This window comes from Copidosoma floridanum, unplaced genomic scaffold, assembly GCF_036245765.1.
Source record: "Copidosoma floridanum isolate Cflo_tuat_1 unplaced genomic scaffold, Cflo_Japanese_pri ptg000029l, whole genome shotgun sequence".
Taxonomy (NCBI): Eukaryota; Metazoa; Arthropoda; class Insecta; order Hymenoptera; family Encyrtidae; genus Copidosoma; species Copidosoma floridanum.
This window is the reverse complement of record NW_028321906.1, coordinates 3,798,858-3,820,736: the sequence shown is the minus strand read 5'-3', so window position 1 is coordinate 3,820,736 and position 21,879 is coordinate 3,798,858. Positions and strand designations below refer to the sequence as shown.

Genomic DNA, 21,879 nt, shown 5'->3' with positions numbered 1-21,879 from the left:
CTGTTCACTCGCAACGACTGATAAAGTCCGGAGTGGTGCATAAAAACCGTGGTTTGGGCAAAAACAACAAACGTACAGCCGAGAATCGGCGGAGGAGGTAACAGGGGGAGAGATGCCCTTGGTTCGGGGCGAAGGAAAATAAAGGTGCGAGGGACGAGTCATTGTGCGACGGAGCGAGTTTGGAGCAGCGGTAGCCAGTAGCAGTAGCAGTGACGGTAGCAGTGAAGCTCTACAGGTGTGCTATACATCGCGATCGCTCTCTCGCACTTGCCAGTCTCTCCCGTGTTGTTGGCTACTGTGCTCGTACAGTGTTGTATTGTACGGGCGCTTAATTGTGCGGATACACGTACAAGTGCGTGCTTTCGTGCGTGTCCCCCGTGTGCATCGCCGTTTTTTATTATTTTTTTTTTTTCATTCAAATTTTTGCCTCGAACGCTCCTCCCTCGCTTCCAGGCGAAACGTCCTGCTGTTGCTCTCGTCGCCGACCAGTGCTACTGTGCGCCTCGATACCGCGAGAAATCGCGCTGCGCGAAACCGCGAGCCGAAACTCCGATGTGAGGACGTTCGAGAGTCAAGGAGAACCAAAAAGGAACGAGGAGGAAGTAGTGGAGAGTAACGGCTGGCCGCGGCAGCGGGAGGTGCATGTGCGCGATTTCACCGCGGGCGTAGAGATACGGATCGACTAGGGAAATGGTCGTCGGTCCCGGGATGCTGGGGCACGGCTTCTTCGCGGATCTCGCCTAGGAGGCACCGATCTCACCTTGGCTTTGGAGGAGCTTCCTCAGGTGAGCGAGATCGTGTGGGAGCACACAACGATACTGCGTATACACATGCACGCACACGCCTCTCCGAGTGTATTGTACCTACGTGAGTTGTGTATTATGTGCGTGCGGGAGGAGGAGGAGGAGGAGGCTGCATGAGATATTTCCGATTCCAATATGGCCGCCCGCGGGACCAGCCATGACACGACGGGGTCCGCGGAAGCCATGTTGGCAGGTGTGCGCTCTTGTCGGGGACGAGATAACGAGAGCCAGAGCACGTATGCGTGTGCTCGACGTCTCTGGTGATACGCTTGCGTGCGCGAGATGTGTGGGGTTTTTTTTTCGTGCCTAGCGATTCGGAGTGTGGTCTTACCGATCGGGCCGATCTGGTGGTGCCTTTTAACTCGGCTCTGTCCGATCTTCGGGGTGTAGATGTCGATCGATCGAGTTTGCCGATTTTTCGAACTAGTGCGCGTTGGGGAGTAGCTTGACTTACCGATTTTTGGGAGAAAAGTTGAATAAGCATACTGATTTTCCGGTGTCAACATCGAGGGGGTTCCGCACCAAACTTCTTAGTCTACGCGTTTTCTTTTCCGTGGGTCAACAGACCGGATCGTGGACCTCGCGTCTTTTGTTGTTATTTTTTTTTTTTTTTTTTTTTTATCGCCGACAAAAGTCATGCTTGCATATCATACACTTTCGAGACGGTGAAAGTGCAGAGCACGCATATCATTAATACGTGAGTGCGTTGCCAACCGATCGGCTTGATTAGTTTTCGGCTTTTATGGATTGGCTGCTGAGTTTCATGGGCGCGTTTCGAGCGGTTCGGTGGGCGAGGTAGTGCTCGTAGGCTTGAGATCGGTTTGGGTGGATTGGAGTTTTCGGTTCCTTTGTTATCAAACCGTGGATTGATGTGGACCACTCACCGAGAATAAAATGAAAAGTCCAACTATGCGGCTTGTCTGTTGGCAAACTTCTTGGTTCTGCGTTCAAACATACCGATTTCCCCTTTTTTTTTCTTACCGATCTTTTATACCGATCTGTGAGTTTTTCAGTTTTTCACGTTATTTCAAATGATATAAAGTTATCACCAGTTTCCATCAAATGACAACTTTGTCCTATTTTAATTAAATGGACACGAGAACTATGGATTAGTATTTTTTTTCACGCACTGCACCACGACTCGTCTGATTAATATCCCACGTCAAAATTTTAAATTTGGCCAAGCTTGGGCAATGAAAAAATCCCAAACTTGAAAATTTTGCGCAAGTTTGGCCAAATTTAAAATTTTTAAGCGGAACGTCATTATTGTGATTGAAAAAACAAGGAGGTTTCATGGAAATGTGTCAATAAAACTTGAAAATATAGCTTTTTCACGTACAAATGGTACATTACGTCACAAGGGCACAAAGTACAAACATGAGCGCCCGTAGGACGCGCTTGTTGTAGGTTGGTGCCCGAGTCGCGTATAATGTTTTTCGTATCGAGGGTGCAAAGTGCAATTTTACGCCCGTGGGCACACTTTGCACCCAGTAAATCACTTTGAGACCGTAGGGCGCAAAAAACTTTTCTGCCCGTGGGCTCAAAGTGATTACAAGGGCGCAAAATGGCAGTTGCACAATGTTGCAAATTTTTTTACTTACAATATCATACAAAATGTTTGTACACATACATTTCGATAAAGTCAAAATCTATCTCGCAAAAAACTTTGTACATCAATGTTAAATTTTGTGCAATAATAGTTTTCGCACACGATTTAATAAACTAAAAAAGGATGGTAAAAACATTCGAAATTACTAAACATTTTTCACATAGTTTGAGAAATTTAACGCACCGCTTTTGAACAAAATTTGTTAAGAAAAAAATTAACTGATCTGCTTATGCTCAGAACACTTTTTCCCCAATAAACAATACAAACATGAATGCGTCGCAAAGTCAATACAGTACCAATAACCTATCGTTGTCCATTCCACAGCAGACCCGACAACAGCATGCCGACTGATCTAGTAGTGACGTCGGCCTCGGCCCACACCGAGGAGAGCTCGCGGCTGTCAACGTCACGCTCAGCATCGAGCAGCCGAGAACCCGACGGCCGGTCCAGCTCTTCGTCACGCAGCAGCTACGAGGGCTCGAGCTCATCCTCCCTCGGCAGCTATCACCACCCACACCATAGCCTCGTCACGGGTCTCGGACACCCCCATCACCACCACCACCATCACCACCACCACCGCGAGTCCTCGGCCTTCGTCCCGGTGGTGCCCTCGCGACTCCATCTGGCGGCCTACCCGGGCGACATACACGCCCACCTCTCGGGACCAGGAGCCCCGGCCCCTCCGGCTGTGCCGCCAAGCTCGTCCACGGCCGCGGGCTCGAGCTCGGGCTCGTCCGGCCAAGAGCCACGGGAGGGTCCCAGCAGCGAGGGGGCCTCGGCCGTGCGCAAGGCCTCCTCGTCCAGCTACGAGATCATGGCCATGATGGCGGACAAGCGGAAGGAGCTGGCGGCGAGGGCGCTGCTGTTGCCACCGCCACCCGCGCTGTTGGAACCGCCCCCCGGCTACCCGGTCTTCCCGGGCCCGTATCCGGGCAGCTCGGCCCTGTATCCACCGGGTGGGCCGCTGGGCCACCAGCACCTGGACCGGAGGTTGCTCAGAGCGCCGGGACGCGCCTCTCGGCCCAAGAAGCAGTTTATCTGCAAGTTTTGCAACCGGCAGTTCACCAAGAGCTACAACCTGCTCATCCACGAGAGGACCCACACGGACGAGCGGCCCTACTCGTGCGACATTTGCGGCAAGGCCTTCCGCCGGCAAGACCACCTGAGGGACCATCGGTACAGTGTCTTCTGTCACATTACTCTACTTCGTACTTTTTTTTTTTTAATTTCTATATTGGATGGTTTGGTTTACGTGTGCTTGACTTTTTGCGCGGGCAAAGTCCGTTTTCACGCCCTCCAGGTTGTTAACTGTGAAACTGAGGTTCACGCAGGGAGATTCCATTGGAACTATGTGTCTAACCTTGGGCGTGAAATGGGATGTTGTTCACGTAAAAATTTTAAAAATAATTGCTAAAGAATATCTTGAAGGCTATTGTCCCTACCGAGGGCTTTGTTCTGAAAACAAAAAACAAAAAAATACTTGTTAAATTCACAATCAGCAAATAATTGGTAAGACTTATGGCATCCGTGATTAACGCACCCCGTCCTATCCACAGGTACATCCACAGCAAAGAGAAGCCGTTCAAGTGCGGTGAGTGCGGCAAGGGCTTCTGTCAGAGCCGAACCCTGGCCGTCCACAAGATCCTCCACATGGAGGAGTCGCCGCACAAGTGTCCCGTGTGCGCCCGCAGCTTCAACCAGCGCAGCAACCTCAAGACCCACCTACTCACCCACACCGACCACAAGCCGTACGAGTGCAACTCCTGCGGCAAGGTCTTCCGGCGCAACTGTGACCTGCGCCGGCACGCCCTGACCCACGCCGTGGGCGACGTGCCACCCGAGGCCCTCGAAGAAGCACTCCGTGACGACGACAGCCCCGAGGAGGACAGCTCCGAGCCCTTACCCCCGACAACGACCTCCACCCCAAGCACCTCCTCTGCCCCCTCGTCCAGCTCGGCTCCACCCCCGGCCCACCCGTCCTCCTCGACGCCCACCACCGCCCCCTCGGTTGGAAAACCCCCTGGCCCCGGTTCCACCTCCAGCAGTGGCTACCCGACCAGACCGCACCTGCAGATCCGGCGTGATCTCCTACAGGCGAAGCCAAGCACGATAACGAGCAGCGGCAACCTCGCCTCGGCCAATCCACCCGGGGCTCTCCCACCCCCACCACCGTTGATCCTCACGTCCTACAACCGCCGGAGGATCGGCTCGCCGGGGCCCTCGCGGGTCCTGCTCGAGCTCCAGGAGCGCGAGCGGCTCAGGGAACGGGAGCGCGAGCGCCTCGAGGAGGAGAAGAGGAGGAGGGACGAGGAGAGCCAGGAGGGCGAAGACAAGGACAAACAGGCGAGGCCACCGACGCCCCAGCCGGCGCCCAGACCCGCCCCGGCCAGGCAAGGCTTCACCATAGCTGACATCATGCGCCGGTAGGCCGTGTCACTGTTGCACGGGTAGCTTTTTCACGTTCCGTGATCCGGCTCTCTGATGGGTTTCCCTTGGTTTTGCTGGGGGGGAATGGGGATTTCCTCTACTATTGTGTCCTGCGTTACGTGTGAACCCGCGTGGAATGGATATTACGTTTGTACATTGTGCTCGAGAGAGCGATTTATTATTAATTTTCATCTAAAAGGTTTCATCGATATTCCCGGTTGCACTTAGTCACGAGTTGTGGATGCTCGCCTTCAGTGCCAAGGATGGTGACAACGTGTTGCGAACACTTTGTGCGGCAAAGTCTCCGAGTAGACTGGATTCGAGCTTGTAAGCGAAAACTAAACATTTTCGAATAGGCATTCGGACGCATCGAACCATCACAATGCAATGTTCGGTGGTTTTACTACTTCTTCAAGTAATGGACACGAGACTCTTTTGTAAAAAATATTAAATTTAGAGGTCTATGGTTAACAACTCAATGAAAACTACATCATTAGCTTTCCGAGTGCGATTTGTTACGAGTGACTAATTTCCGATAGGTCGTCATTTCGAAAAGTAATATTCATACACGTTTTGACCTATCGCAAATTAGTCATTAATGACAAATTGTACTTGGAAAAAATTACTTTATTCATATCAATTTGTGTTATATTCACAATTTGTACTTTTCAGTAAAATAGACACTAGCACCAAATTATCGAGTTGTGAGAGACTCACCGTTACACCGTGATTGTCCGATGCGTCCTCGTGTGCAGCTTAGCGGGGCATCAATGTTTGAAGTACAGCCCCATCGTCCGGTGCAATCGTGTTATTTCAAGTGATATCGCGAACGAAATTACACGAGTGAGAGACAATGAGCTTTGTAAAGGGCAGGTGTTACTCTACGATGATGGCGACTCATCATGCATGAGGGCGAACTATCAGCTGTAGACATAGGGATGTTTACATGTAGTTATCCTGAAACGCTCCCTTGTCGACCTCAGTGCGTTAACTAATATGGTATATTTTCTAAGCGAACAAGCGTACATTGGTATTGTAGAGACTTGTCATTCGCGACGGAGTGAAACGTAGCTCGTACTTTGTTAACTAGTACGGTGTAGCTGTGCGAACGCATCTTAATCGTCCGAGGCCATGCCATGTTCCTTAAGATTTTGGAGATTTTATTTAGTTTTTATTTTGATGAGTCATCGGGAAACACACTGTTCTTAACCCAAAAACGCTCAAGCTCGCGCTAGCGGGCTCGTCATCTTTCGGTCACGACAGTCAAAGCTTTATTATGTTTTAGTTTGGGGGAAGAAGTATCAAAATCCACATTTGACATTTGTTTTTTAAGAACCCACGTACAAGCCACATGAACTACAAGCGATACTACGATTATGGGACGATAAAAGACTAATCTTGCACAGAACAAAAGAAACCACAAGTCGTATTGGTCACATGTAAATTTCACTTGATTTTCCAACCAACACGTATCATATACAGGTGCGGGTGGCTTTCCTGAATCTGTGAACCATTAGGTTTTCTTCTCACTCTATTTTTCATAAAATGGTGCGTGTCTTGAACCAACTTGGATCTAATAGATTTAAACTCTTACAGGTAAAAAGGTATATAGAGTGACCCAGTGGGTAACAGGTTCATGTACGCTCAGGCCCCAGCTCCCCCCTCCCCAAAAAAGATCTAAATTACGGTTTCATTACGAGATGCGGCCTAAGAGCCTTTTAAGTCTCACTCCATCCCTGAACCCGTTTTGTGTACATTCACGAGTATTCGAGAAAAAAAATCAAGCAGAGCCCCCGAACGAACGTAAAATCTACATCAAAGTTACGAAGCGCGACCGGTACATGGTCCTTAGAGAGCCCGCCCAGGTGTGGGAATGGGTCGGAAAAAAACGCGTTTTCGCGCCCTGAGCACACACGAGGAGCCAAACAAAGGAGGGCACGCGCGAAAACAGAGGCTACTCGGGGGAAAACGTCAAAATTTTCTCGGCAAACACGCGTGGACCCTTGGTATATCGTGTTATTCCGGAGCAATCTTCCATGTTTTTCTTTTTCGTCGGCATTGGGTTCTGGAGCAAAGGGAAGGGCAAACACGCGCTCAAGGACTAGACATCGAAGCACCGGTTTGCATAGGACAACGCGAGGCGAGCTCTCTCTCTCTCTCTCTCTCTCTCTGTTTGTCGACGTCTTTAGTGCAGGTGCTTTTTGTGTTGGTATACATGCACGCGCGTGTGGTATAGGACGAAGGGGGCCATCTAAAGGTGGACGCGTTTGGTCGTATTGTGTATATATAGGGAGTCCCTGAGAATGGTTGTTTTTGGTAACCAAGGGCTGGATCTCGGTTCTCTGATGTAGTCTTGGTCACGTTTTTTCTCTGTAAGTCAACAAAACTGCTTTTAAAATTGTTTTTTTTTTTTTTTTCTTTACTCGAGAATTAAACAATCGTTTGTTATAAAATTACATCTGAGGTATTATAATAACATTAATAGTAACTAATATCAACTAATGGCTTTTAATTACCTGTAATACTTTATAACTCATTTGTTCCAGATGTAGTTAACTACATGATTATTTTCACCAACAATGTAATGGACGCTGTGTGCAACCCAATCCACGAGGTTTTGCTCGTGGAAACGTCATTTAAACGCATGACTATGGTAAACTGTTAATCCAGTTCTTGCACAATTTGGTTTTTGTAGTTAACGAAAAAATTTCAAACCTACAAATCGCTATGGATACCGCGTGACTTTTTTTTCTCGCGTTTTATTATTTTGAAGCTGTTATACATAGATAAAGATTAAAGCACAAGATAGAGTAGAGAATTGAACAAAGTAACTTTTAGCTTGATTCCAAATGTATTATACGTGGCTTATTGGAGAAGAAAACCGGGTATTGCCGGTCATTCATTGTACAAGCGCGAGAAGAACAGGGGAGAGAGCTGATGTTGCTACCGTAGTAGCGTCACTGAGAGCCACCACATGATGCGTAAAATAGTTTTTTGGTGGCTCGAAGCAGGTGCAATGAGCAGTCCCTCCGAAACACCCTGCCTTCAACGCTTATTGTGTTACGCGTATACCTGCTCTCCGCTCGGTAGCCCGGCACCCACTATTTCTCTCATCTTCCCCGTCTTCCTCTGCTGTCCCTCATTTTAATGTGACCTTTCTTTTGTTTATTTATTTTATTTTATTTTTTTCTTATTTCTTACTTCATACCCACCAAGACATCACCTTTTTTGTTCCCAAAAACGATGGCCATTAGAAGACGATCCTTTGTGCCTCTCGCAACTCGCGCATAATCGGTAGTGAAGGGAAACTCGCCGATTGGCCAAGGCTACCACCTTTCGGATACAACTGAGATCAGTCACGCCCGGAACTTGGTCATTTTTTATTTTATTCCTACTACGTTTCTCCTTGTACTCTGTTCTCATGGGGGTATATATACTTTTTTTCCTTCATGCGAGTAGAACGCTCTAGTTCTGGGGCTGTGCTTATGCCTCGTGCATCCGAGGGTCGGGTGATACAGGTGCCCGATGACGATTCAAAAATTGTGAAAGAGAGAATAAGCCTTTTGTTCGAGGGACGAATAAGAGAAATTTATATTACTGTATAGATGCGTCATTTCTCGGTAAAGGGAGTGTGAGTTTGGCTTCGCAGTCTAAAGGCGCGTCATTCGTAGAATCCACGCGATTGTGTTGTAAATTAATGCATTGTGATATGTACCACTATTTTGCCTTTGAGATAGAAAAAAAATTCAGGTCTTCCATGGTGATAATGATGCTGATCATTGTCAAGTTTTTAAATTTATGTGTCGAAGATGCGGATGTGTTAAATAGAGAGTTTTAAACGTTGTTTCAATGACTGTAGAGTAAAAATTACGTAATAAAAGTGCGAAATATCGATTATAAGTATTAAGTTTGTATGTTTTATACTGTAAGGCGTATTTTATTAGTTAGGTTGAGCAATAAAGTGAGGTACAAAAAAGAGAATCTATTGGCGAGCGAGACACAACTGTGTAATAAGCGTGTAAGAAAGTAATACTTGGTAATTGTACTTATTTTAGAGTGACGAAAAAATTGTATCATTTTTTGTGACTTGACAAGTATTGTGTACTATACGACAATTTTTACATTTGATGAAAAAATTCATTGATAGTGTTTAAGAAATTTGTGCACGAGAAAAGTCCAGTATGAGTGAAAAAATTATTTTTATGTCAATAACTTTAATCGTTAGCTCTAAGACTGCGCATTTAAGCTAAAATTTAACTACATGTAATTTTAGATTTTTAAAAATGATGTCAATGTAAGAAAACTTGTAAATTATAAAGAAATATTCACAGGAAATAAAACATCTTACATTTAAAACTCTGTGCTCATCATTGAAAACGTACATCGGACCACACAAAAATCAAGTAAAGATAACAATTGACCAAAAGCATATGTATTGTATAATTATGATAGAGCCAAGTACACTAAAATTAAATAGTCCATAATTTCCTGATCCTTAACTGCAAACAATTACGCACATCGTGGGGTACATCATCATCCCATAACGGCGAAATTCGGTAACGAAAAATCTAACACAGGACACTTAAACATAACAAGGACTGGAGTACAGTCGACAACAAGGACTTCAAGAGTAAATCTTATAAACATAAAATTAATTCACTTAATAGAAATTCATTTCATAACTCCGAAACCGACAACTATGAATTACATAATTAAAAAACTATACAGTCAGAGAGTGTAGAATAAAGATCTATTCCATATTTTTTTATATAGCTCCAAAATCCCATAATAGTTCTAGCACTAGAGCTCCTCCCATCGGTGAAATATAATAACCTTACCAAAACTATGTAATATATTATATAGTTTTTGTCGCTAAATACAAAACAATTTTGTTCAGTCATTACAAAAAGTGGTACAAATTATTTAAAAATTGAATGTTTAAACATATCGAGAAAAATTATAAAATTCAATCTTGAAAATGTTGATTTGTAAAATATGGCTCAAAATTAGAAAAAGAGCCCATGTAATGCGTTATGTGAAAAAAATCAGCCAATTAAAAGTCATTTAATTTACGTATGTTATGTCATTAATAAGTTTTTTAATAATATTTATAAATCCAGTAAGATGGAAAATTTTTTCTGAGCTCCCAACGATAACATAAAATCATAACAAGATACAATTACAACTATTATCATAATGTTATACGACTATTAACGAATTATATTTTTCTTCTTTTGTATAGTGCCTATTGGGGTACTTTATCATTTGATTTAATTCGTTTCTAATTGACTGCTAATAAGAATTTTTATTATAAATGTTTCATTTTAGCTTGAAAATTTTTTTTTTACAATCCTTGGCTCATTTTTAACGAAACACTATTTAGAATATATATGTAACTATACCCCTTAGTCTTAGAATAAAACGATGCTGGATTACGAAAAAATAACATTTATTAAAAATTTTGAACTACGTATTATTTAGGGTAACTGCACTATTTTCAACCCACCTGGGCTCAAATTTTATCTTAAGATGTGGACTTTCAGATAAAAGAAGATTTATAATAATCTGCAGCTTGGTAACCGCGGTATTGTTGATTAACGCAGGGTCGTTGTTAGACTCTCGTGTACCGTATAGATCATCAGCCCAAGAAAATCAAGTCAAATTAGTGCAATCTAATAATTTTCACTTTATAAACAGAAAAACATTTTTGTTATCATGATTGCGTTATTTTAAACAGAAAATTGCTCTTGATGACTTTTTCGATTAGATTCATATTCGAAGCTCAATCAAAGAAGCTCACCTAAATTTAAATTGATGCTTATGCTTAGTTAAAAAAAAATTTTTTTTCAATATAGTATAGACAATACAAACCAGCAAGGTCGAGTTGTATAAAAGTTAAAGAAGTGTACTTTACTATGTATGATTGTTCAAACGAAATGATTTGTATTTTTGCCATAACAGAAACCAAAAAGGTTTCCTTTAACTAAAAAAGTTAAAAGGAAAAAAAAAAATTTTCAAATGACGATCATAAGGGTAGTTTGAGTAGTATACCCATTGTCTGTACGTTAGTACGAAAACGTGTAGCTTGACTGTACCCTTTGATTTCACTAAACATATTTTGCTAAAAGAAAGTGAAAAAAAAGTGACAAATATTGATTTACTTTCACAATGTAGCGATTTTCAAGCCATCGATTTATCTACTTAATGGCTGGGACAGAATTCGGCTAAAAGATAAAATTAAAGGAGACACAACTTGACCATAAGATAAAAATTACCGAGGACTTAACGCAACCATAGAAGTCATTAATATTCTATTAACGTATGCTTGTCTTAATGACTATACTACGATGTTATCACCGGTTATCACTGAACATCGCCATGATGGAAATTGGCAACGTTAGATAATTAAATTACAATTACGGAGTAATTAACAATACGATGACGTTAAAAATTTCACTTTTGGTACGATTTGCTTACAGTATGTGGGTACAAGTCATATTATTTCATTAGCTATTGAAATTGTGAAAGGTTAACACCAGAAAGAGTTTTGTGCCATCCATTCTATGTCATCGCTACAATTATCATAACAGTAACCAGTTCTTACCTGGAAAAATCTAGTGCCATGAAAAACAGCAAAAAAGAAGTCATCAACATTAACAATAAGAAGAACAATTGCCACGGAGCTGGCTCAAATCGTCCGAAGAACGGAGTTTATCAGCTGGTCCAGCACGAGGTGCTCCACTCGTTGACCACCGAATACGAGGTCCTCGAATTTCTTGGACAGGGCACTTTTGGACAGGTAAGTGCTGTAGTATTTTGATAAATATGTATGGGTTATTCGGAAACCGTCTATTTTGTGTACAATGTCGTGTCAAAAGATATCGATCTGAAAATGTTTAAATAATCAAGAAATGCTTTTTGCTGACGAGACAACAAAATTCAGTGTATGAAATAATAATGCCTTAGATTAAGACATAACAAAGGGGCTTAATTAGCGTTACGAGCCCGTGTCTTGCTCAAAAATGTATTGTTTTGACGACACCTAGAAGAAAAATACGGATTTTTTTAATTTTTCTACGGCATGTGATCTTAAAGTTGTTAATATAAACGAAAAAAATTGTATTAAAAAATTGGAAAGTGTTTAAGGAGGTTCAGAAAAAAAATGCAAGATGTTAGTTAACGCTGAAAAAAATTCCGACTTTTTCTAGAACATTATCTTTGCGTATGAATTTTTTCAAAGTTTTTTCTAAACGTATTTTCAAGAAAAAAAATCATTTAATTCCAAAACTTAACGTAGACTCTCTTACGTATTAAATAACCGTTTAAATAAATCAATACTTTTTTTAAAAAATTTCTTTTAGTTAAAAATAAGCTGTCTTTTAAAAAAGAATAAACGAATCAAAATCATACGGAAAATCTTCAAAAAAGTTACTTTTAATAAAACTCAATTAGTGACCCCCATAAAATATCTCAAGAGTACATATAATACTGTCTTGTCTTGGCTTCTATTTCATAAGACAATAGTCGAGTCTAGACATGATTTAAACAGTCAAGAAAACACCAAGATGAATTTCTTAAGAGTGTTGGTCTTGACAATATTTTTTTTTTTTTTTTTTTTTTTTTTAAGCAATTTTAATCTCTAATCTAGATTATTTTGCTTCTTGACAATATTTTTGTACATTTTTGTGTAGTATAAAATAAATGTAATAAATAGCAAATTATTTAATTGAAACTGCTTTGCTGTTCATTTGCAAGCGTGAAAACGGACCTTTTAAAACCGTAACTTAAATTCACTCTTAGTACAAACATTAAATTATAAATTTCTAAAAATTTATTAAATGTTGGTCATAAAGGAATAAATTCTTAAGCTTTCGGATAAGGTTTCTAAAATATGCTTGAAGTTAAAAAACATTTTTATTGTAAAGCAAAATTTTAGTAAGTATTGGTTTCTTACATAACGTCTATGAAATATGATTTCAGAATTCCTTCTTAAACGTGTATACTAAAATTTAATAGTATCTGCTATGAGCTTCAAAATAGTACTAATGAAGTGTCTTTTAAAAAAAATCATTTAAAAAATTTATGAAAAAAAACCTAAGAAATGGATAGATTTCCGTCTTCAATTTCATTGATATTCTAAAATGTAAACTAAAACTGCATTGTAACTTTTCCACTACGAAAAAATTCGCTAGACTTAAGTTAAAAAACACATATATGCATATTCATTTACACACAAACATGCGTACACATGCACATACACATGCACGCGCACGTATACATATATACACACTCAGTCATAAATAAAAAGAGTGGATTCGCTTAACTTGATTTAAAAACATTTACAGACAAGGACGCATGTATTTTAATCTTGAATGAGCTTTCCAAAACTAGTACATTCAGTTAGTTTTTTAGCACTCAAACTATTATTTTTTTTAAAATGATTTATACAGTGATGCTTTTTATAATATAACGTGGATTAGAATATATTTTAGCTATTAACAAGATGCGCAAACGAAAAAATTAAAAAATTTTCATGAACAAATAGACAAATAAGTATTGTAATTAATTTTAGCAGTTTAAAAGTAGATAAAAATTTTATTAAATCATACAAATATATGGTGCTAAATAAATATGAAAATTCAAGTAATATGTCATAACTTTAGGGTCACTATAATATCACAAAAATTAAACAAACGAAAAAAGAATGATTTTGGTTTATGAAAACTTTTTATGAAAATAGTACATTATGTGACGAGTGCGCGCATCGCGTCTCGCGCACGAGTTGCATATACTATTTTTTGAAACAGTGTGTGAGAAGATCGACTTAATCTAAACAAAATGTTTTAATCGTGTTTTTGTTTATTTTTTTTTGTCATTATAGATGTTTATCGTAACATTACAATTTATAAAATACAATTTAATTTTCTTATTTTTGTTTAAGATTTCCATTGTTTCACAATTTTCCTTTTCATTACTTCTCTTTCTTTTCTTCAATGGCGATCCAAATGTAGCGTTTTGCGTGGTAGTCGGAACATAGTCCACCCTTTGATATTGTGAATCGTCCTCCAACTTGGCTTCGACATTATTTATATCTACAATTGCGCTATCAAATCTTATATTAGACGTAGAAGGAATTTTATTTTCAACTGCATGGGAATTGGCAAGCCGTGTTGTTAAGTTTATGACATCTGTAATTTTTTTACTTATTTCTTTTTGGTTGTAAAGCGACTTTTCGACGTAGCTTCTAGCTACTGTCGCCGATTTCCAACCTCCGTGACTCATTAGATCGTTTTCATTACCTCTGCCGTCTGCAAGCAACGTTGCCGAAGTCATTCTCAAACTATGGCCTGTATATAGCTCAGATTCTGGTAACTTCAACCATGTGGCTACAATTTTCGGAACTTTACCAATTGAATTCACTCCTACTGTCTAACGCTAACATTTTTCTTTATCGTAGGATAAAAAAAAAACGATCGTGTGACAAATCTTTAGGCCTTAAGATTGTGTACATTTTGCAGATTTTATAATAATCTCCGGCAATAGTGAACCGATCAATGTCGCTCATCGTCTCTTTGATGTTTACGATAAAGCTGTCTGAGGTGTATTTAATATCGTTTAAAGTTAGATTTGGTAGCTCACTTCGTCGACATGCACCACTTATACCAAAAATAAGAATAACCTGTAAATAAAATTATTATGATCGTATCGCTTAAAAAGCGTAATTACAAGTAGTAAAAAAAGCCAAATTCAATAATTTACTTTTTTACATAAATACACTTCATTTGGAGCTTCATTAATAAATTTACGGATTTCATCAGGCTCGAAAATCTTGGGTTTTTTTTCTTGTATTTCACGTTTTTGTTTTTATAAAAGCAATCAACGTGTGGTAATAGCCCCGATCGATGTGATAAAAATTTTTGACTCACGTTTTAATCATCGAATATTGCGTCCATAAAGTTGGTGGAACATATTTTTCAGAGAGCTCTTTAAAATACGCTATAAATAATTTTTCAAGAAACGATGTTGTTTTCTTTTTTGAGCGCCATTTTTTGAACGCATTGTAAGCTGCAGTATTCGAAGTGTTAAGCCACTAGTAGCGCCACCCTGAGGGTTCGACTTAGAACTATATGTTTCCCCAAATTATGCGTTCAAACCGTCGCGGTAGTACTGATGAGTTTTTATTTTTTTAATCATATTTCAGTGGACTTCAAACACAAATATACTAATTTTACTTCTTTCGACGATTGTGCCTCGATAGCACAGTAAAAAATATGGTTGGCGTTGGCCACATTTTCACCTTCCACGTATTTGCGTTAACCTTGACCCACATAATCCATTAAATCAGTTAAGGAAATAAAAAAAAAACTCATTTTCTACATCGTTGCAACCGCGACGATTTGAACGCATATTTTGGGAAAACATATAGTTCCAAATCGAACCCTCAGGGCAGCGCTACTAGTCACTTAACACTTCGAATACTGCCGTTTTGATTTTTCAGGTAGCAAATTCATAACACTCAATTCAGCGTCCGAAGGGCACATTTAGAGAAATTTTTTATAAATTTTATCGTAGATGCCCATAAAAATTACCGTGCAGAACGATAAACGTAGGAGTAGGTCGCCACTCCGGACTTTTTACCTAACCTTAACAATTTTTATTGTTACGCCCAGTAAAAATCATCGGGCGCCCAACAAAAATTCCCCTCACGACTCACGAGCCTAAGTTCACTGTAGGTAAAACAGAGGCCACAATTAACGTATTATTTTGTTGTCAGTACAAGATGCGAAAAAAAATGTTTTTATTTTTACTACTTGATTGTAAGTAGTACGCTATCACTGTTGTTATCTTTTTTTGTTTAATATTTTATTTTTTAATAATTTTTTATTGATGTAATTGGTTGGACATTGTACCATTATAAATAAATATTTCTTTACAATAATTGGAATGTATCAGTTAAATTTATTTAAAGATTTTTAATTTGATTTGACATTGCAAGTGGACTGTCCGATATACATAATATTTTTAAATAATGTATATACTATAAATGCATAATACTATAACAATTTTATTGCTTCAAATACAATGCGATTTAACTACGGTCTCTGTTTTACCTACAGTGAACATTCGCTCGTAAGTCATGAAAAGAATTTTTGTTGAGCACCCGATAATTTTACTGGACGTAACGGTAAAAATTGTTAAGGTTAGGTAAAAAGTCTAGAGTGACGACCACGTTTACCGTTCTAAACGGTAATTTTTATAAGCATTTACTATAAAATTTATAAAAAATTTCTCTCAATGCACGCTTGTTGTAGAATGGTGTGAGTGACCGAGTCGCGTATATTGTTTTTTACAGAGGGCGCAACGTGCAATTTTGCGCCCGTGAGCACACTTTGCGCCCAGTAAATCACTTTGGGCCCTAGGTCAGAAAAGTATGTTGGGCCTGGAGGGTGCATAAAACTTTTCTGCCCTTGGGCCCAAAGTGATTCCAAGGGCGCAAAGCAGCAGTTGCACTTTTGGCCCTTGGTAAGAAAAACATTATACGCGACTCGGACACTAACATACAACAATCGCGTCCTTCGGGCGCTTATGTTTGCACTTTGTGCCCTAGTGACGTAATGTACCATAAAAATTTAACAAATGTACTAATAATAAAGGCAGAAGCGAAAAAATAGTCACATAATGGATTATCGACTTGGATATTGACTTTAATAAATGTTAATGGCAAGTAGATGATAATAATGTAGGAATAAATTGGAATTCTTATGGAAAGAAATTCGTTACTTTTAATATTACGAAATTATATTTGAGCCCGTAACTCTCCTATTTAAAAAACCATAAATAAAAGAACTCGTCGTAAAAAATCTTCAAGTACGGATCTCGCAGGTTCCAAAAAATTTTTAATTTTCATGGTCACGGACGATACAAAAAAAAATTTTTATAATCAATAACCCGTTTTGAGCGTTTGTATACACTTCGTCCCTTAACATATGCTGATTCTCGTTGAATGACTCATATACATATATGTATATACATCCTATGCGTCATAGAGTTGCTTGTATTGTGTATTCTACACAAGAAAAAACAGCCACAAATCACCTTCACCACCTCCACCAAAAAAATAAGTTAAAAAATGCAATTACCCCGTTGTCATTATCTACTTCTTCAACTTTTTTTTAACTCCGTAGGTCGTAAAATGCTTAAAAAGAGGCACTAATGAGAAAGTGGCCATAAAAATTCTGAAAAACCATCCGTTGTACATTCAGCAGGGTCAAATCGAGGTGAGTAGGCACCATAAACTCTTACATACAACATTGCTTGATGTAAACTTATTGTATTTTTTTTTAATTCCACAGATCTCCAGCCTGTTACGTCTCAATAAAGAAAATGCGGATCAGTTTAACATCGTACGTGCCTACGAATTCTTTCAGCACAAATCGCACCCCTGCTTAGTATTTGAGATTCTGGAACAGAGTCTTTGACTTTAGGGAGCAACATCGATTCACGCCTTTGCCACTCGAGTGCATTAGGCCGATTCTCCAGCAGGTTCTTACGTCGTTGCTCAAACTCAAAGTAAGTGAAATTTCATTTTTTCTTTTTTCTTTTTGTTTCGGGAACTATTTGTTCAAATTTTTTTTAAATAAGAAATTTTTTTATTTACGTTCACGTAATGACAGTCAAGTATACCAGTAAGAGCTAGTTGCACGATAGTTGAAAAATAAAATTAAACAAGTTAACACAAATAAACAAAATAACTGCCAATCTTACAGCAACTGGGTTTGATCCACACGGACCTGAAGCCGGACAACATCATGCTGGTTGACCCCATCCGACAGCCCTACCGTATCAAAGTGATCGACTTCGGCTCGGCCTGTCACATATCCAAGGCCGTCTGTAATAGTTACGTCAAGACACGATACTACCGTGCCCCAGATATTATACTTGGTCTTCCATTTTCCGAGGCTATTGACATGTGGTCGCTCGGCTGCGTCGTCGCTGAGCTATTCATGGGTCGGCCTCTTTACCCCGGTAGTTCAGAGTACGACCAGATTCGCTACATTAGCCAGACTCAAGGCCTGCCAACCGAAGAAATGCTCAACAATGCTAGCAAAACAAGCAAGTTCTTCTGTCGAGATGCAGATGGGATGTACTTTTTAAATAAAACTGACACTGCCGATCGTAAGTGTTTTTCATTATTTGCATTTTCGTCTTTTCACTCACTTTTTATGACAATAGTTCCTAATTAAACCTCGGATTTTCATATGTTGTCATTGTTTTTGTTCTTTTAGGCACGTGTTCGTTTTGGCGTCTCAAAATTCTTAATGAATACGAAGCCGAGACTAGCGTTAAACCCAAAAAAAAACAGAACGAACATCTTTAATTTTCTCGACGGCATTGGTTACGTTACTACAAATCATGGAGGAGGCCAATGTTTTGCCAAAAAGGCCAATCGTCAAGAGTTTATTGATCTACTCAAGAGGATGCTCACGATGGACCAGGTAGTAAAATTTAATTGAACGAATAATCACTCTTTGCAAGAAAAAAATGCACTTTTGACGTAGCAAAATTAAATTTACGATTGTCATTTCATTTGCCAGGAGTGCCGTACAACACAACACGAAGCCTTGAACCACGCCTTCGTCACCCTAACCCACCTCGTCAACAACCGTACCAGTGACTTGACAAACAGTTTGCCGTACCACCAACCCACTCCCGCACCTTAGCCAGCACTGTCGTCCATCATGGCAAACTTCCACGAGCCGATGTCCAACAGCACCACTGGTAACAACCGAGTGCAGCGTCTGGGACCCCAAATCCAAACCACGCAGCCTAGATACAATGACCTTCATGAGATGTACAGGTCCTACAATTATTGCCAAACCACCCAGTATTATAGCTCGTCTATCAGCTCGATCGGAGGCCAAAGTGGGGTCCACGACTTCCCGCAACAACTGGTGCAGGATATTCTATGCCCACAACCTGGCTATCAGATCATGCCCATCCTGACCAAGCACGTCATTTTGGCCCAGCCTCCCTGGGCCCCACAGACGCAACTACAGATACAGCCTTCCATCATCTCGCAGCAGGCGATGGTGACCGATCGGCAGAAGCTTTTGGCGGTAAGTACAACTACTGCTCCTATACTCAGTATTCTTGTACATTCGATCGTAATACATAGCTCTGCTTTTGTTTTAGTGTGAAAATCCACAGAACGTGGTGCAAACACACTATCCCGATGATGGCAGGCAGATGGCCACAATCGTGCATCCCTGGGAAGAAATACTTAGCCAGCACAATGCTATTCAACAGTTGTGGACTCCATCGTTGCAGTCGATACTAGCATCACAATCTTTGGCTACCTTGACATCGCACCATGACCATCACTCATTGTCTTTGTCCTCATCTTCGTTGTCATCAAGCGAACACCACCTGCAACAACAAAATGATCATCAAGTTGAAGGGCTGCATGGCAGACAGCAAAAGATCATGATTTACGACACGCCTTCACCTGGGGCGTCTGTCATTAATATCAGCAGCAACGACGACGACGAGTTCCAGGAAAAAGGGTTAATATACTGCACAGCTATTTGAACATTTAATCGGTTAATGTTACAAGGATCTCGCTTATTTCATTCTTTTCTTGTTTTACAGTACTGAATCGACATCAAGAGCGGTATACAGAATTCAGACCCAACATGATCAGTCAACGACCCAACATGCTCGACCCATGAAGTACATGCCTGAGCCCCAGCACCATATCAAGTAAGCATTATTTTCTGTTTTTTTTTTTTTCTTTGAATAACGATGTATTTTGTATGCCTTTTTTAAATGTAACTTTACAATTTTTTTTTTTTTATTTATTATTTTTTTTGTAGGTCTGGCTGCTCCTTTCAATTAAAAAAGAAACGTCCTTTGGCGGAGTTTAATGTGATGAATGAGTCAACGAAACGACAAAAGTTGGCAGTTGCTGCTGTCAGTGAGGTGCAGCACCGATGCCACGAGCATAAGAAGAAACAGCAACAACTCAACCCCGTGAAGAAGCGCGTGAAAGAGAACATGCCCCCAAGAAACAGTGGCTGGGGTGAACTACAATACTCACCCCTGTCAACGACTCAGTCTCCATTGCCATCGTCGTTGTTATGGCAGTCGTCGTTACAGCCGATACAATCCTCGGCATCTTTGACGTCACACCAAAACCATCACTCGTTGTCTTCATCTTCATCTTCATTATCCTCGAGTAAACACCATCTTCACCAGCAGAACGAGCATCCAGCCGAGGGCTTGTATGGCTGGCAGCAAATAATCACAATTTACGACACTCCTTCACCTGCAGCCTCCGTTATTATTTTCAGCAGCGATGACGACGATGAGAACAAGTCCCCAAAAAATTGGGTGGTATCTAAATTACCAAGTGCATGATATTCACGGACAACAACAAAGAGATCAGTCCTAAGAACCGTCGGATCCACCACTCACAGAAGGTATTTTGCCCGCAGCCATCAATCCTGCTGACCCAACGCCAGCAGCAGCAGCAGACGACCCTGGATATAAAGCAGGTGCCTCGGCCATTATATCATAACAAGTGAGGATTTTTTTTTTTTTTTTGTAATGATACATTTAGTTTGTTTTTTCACGTTATTTTTTGTATTTTTTTATAGTTCTAGCTACAATTTACAATCGCAAAGGAAGCGTCCGTTGACAAAAATGCAGTCTGAGTGCAATTTGATGAATATCCCGACGAAACGACGAAAGTTGGCAGATGCTGCTGCCAGCGAGGTGCACAGTAACGGGGTACTGTGACAAGCTTGAGTGCCATGGCATGGGTACCTGCTATCGCAAACATAACAGCTTCAAGTGTTTGCATTGATAAATTTTGTGATTTTTCTGACTAGTCTGAACACGACAACCAAGTTAATTGTCATTTCGAGTAACTAGTCACTTGTGATTTATTTTAGAATTTTTGCTAATGTTTGTCTGACGAGTGCCAGTGTGAATCTCTTTTTTATGTTGAGAATGTTTAGATAATTAAATTTGTATAACTTTTTTATGGCTTTTATAAATAAACATTTTTATGATTTTATAAAGAAAAGCATTTGTTGTATGTTCTCAAGAATCTTAGGATTTTTGGAACAAACCAATCCCAAATTTTAATAGAAGGTTAGTTGCAAATTTTAATGTGTCATAGGCTATTAAAATTAGCAATAACTTTAATGAAAGAAGTTTTATGTTAGTTACATTTTTTAATGTTACTTTACAATGAGTCCGCCGCACCCGCTATCGATTTAATGACTTTATGTTCATAAGTAAACGTTTGTAGTCTGGCAATGCCATCCTTTTGTTTTTTTATTTTGTTTGTCTGTGTCGATTCAATTCTCCTAAATCTAACCTTAAGCTTTCGTGCTTTGCTCCAATTTTAAAAGTTTTAAACCTATATTTGGGCCTATATTTTGAACCTATATAATCTAGAAATCCATAGACTATTTCACCCCCCCCCCTTCCTATAGTTAGAATACTTAGTAAGATTTAGATATCTTTTAATGCAATCATCTATACCGAGTATGTACTCAACAATTTGGACATCACAAATCTCTATGACTTGGGTTTATATAATCCACAAAGTATAAAACATTATACCAAACTTTAGTATACTTCGTGTAAGTCCTAAACTTTTTACTTAAAATATTATTTACACTGTTTTTGAAAGTAAAAATTTTAACAAACTCACTTATTCTTACGAACCAATTATTTTATGGCTAAAGGAGAAAGAGAGAAAAAGGGAGAGCTGTTTATCAGAACGTAAAAATTATATATATAGATATATCTTCCTATATTATATAGTTAACTCAGTGGAGCATTCCACACAAACCCCCCACCGCCCCTCATTTTCTATAAGCATATGTATTGTATAATTATGATAGAGCCAAGTACACTAAAATTGAATAGTCCATAATTTCCTGATCCTTAACTGCAAACAATTACGCACATCGTGTGGTACATCATCATCCCATATCGGCGAAATTCGGTAACGAAAAATCTTACATA

General features: G+C 39.9%; 1 protein-coding gene and 1 pseudogene across 1 annotated transcript; both read left to right on the top strand.

Moving 5' to 3' along the window:
• The first annotated feature begins 427 nt into the window (after positions 1–427).
• LOC106637649 (uncharacterized) lies at positions 428–7,332 on the top strand. The gene is made up of 3 exons (XM_089596118.1): positions 428–785; positions 2,737–3,588; positions 3,969–7,332. The coding sequence occupies exons 2-3, from the start codon at positions 2,753–2,755 to the stop codon at positions 4,837–4,839; spliced, it is 1,707 nt and encodes a 568-aa protein (XP_089452244.1). The 5' UTR covers positions 428–785; positions 2,737–2,752; the 3' UTR covers positions 4,840–7,332.
• A 4,129-nt stretch (positions 7,333–11,461) lies between these two features.
• Positions 11,462–20,256, top strand: LOC149373695 (uncharacterized; annotated as a pseudogene).
• The last annotated feature ends 1,623 nt before the right edge of the window (positions 20,257–21,879 follow it).

Excerpts from the sequence above, each read along its gene's own strand:
- LOC106637649 (XM_089596118.1), top strand. The coding sequence starts at position 2,753 with ATGCCGACTGATCTAGTAGTGACGTCGGCCTCGGCCCACACCGAGGAG. Across the intron at positions 3,589-3,968 it reads GACCACCTGAGGGACCATCG|GTACATCCACAGCAAAGAGA; the intron begins GTACAGTGTCTT and ends TCCTATCCACAG.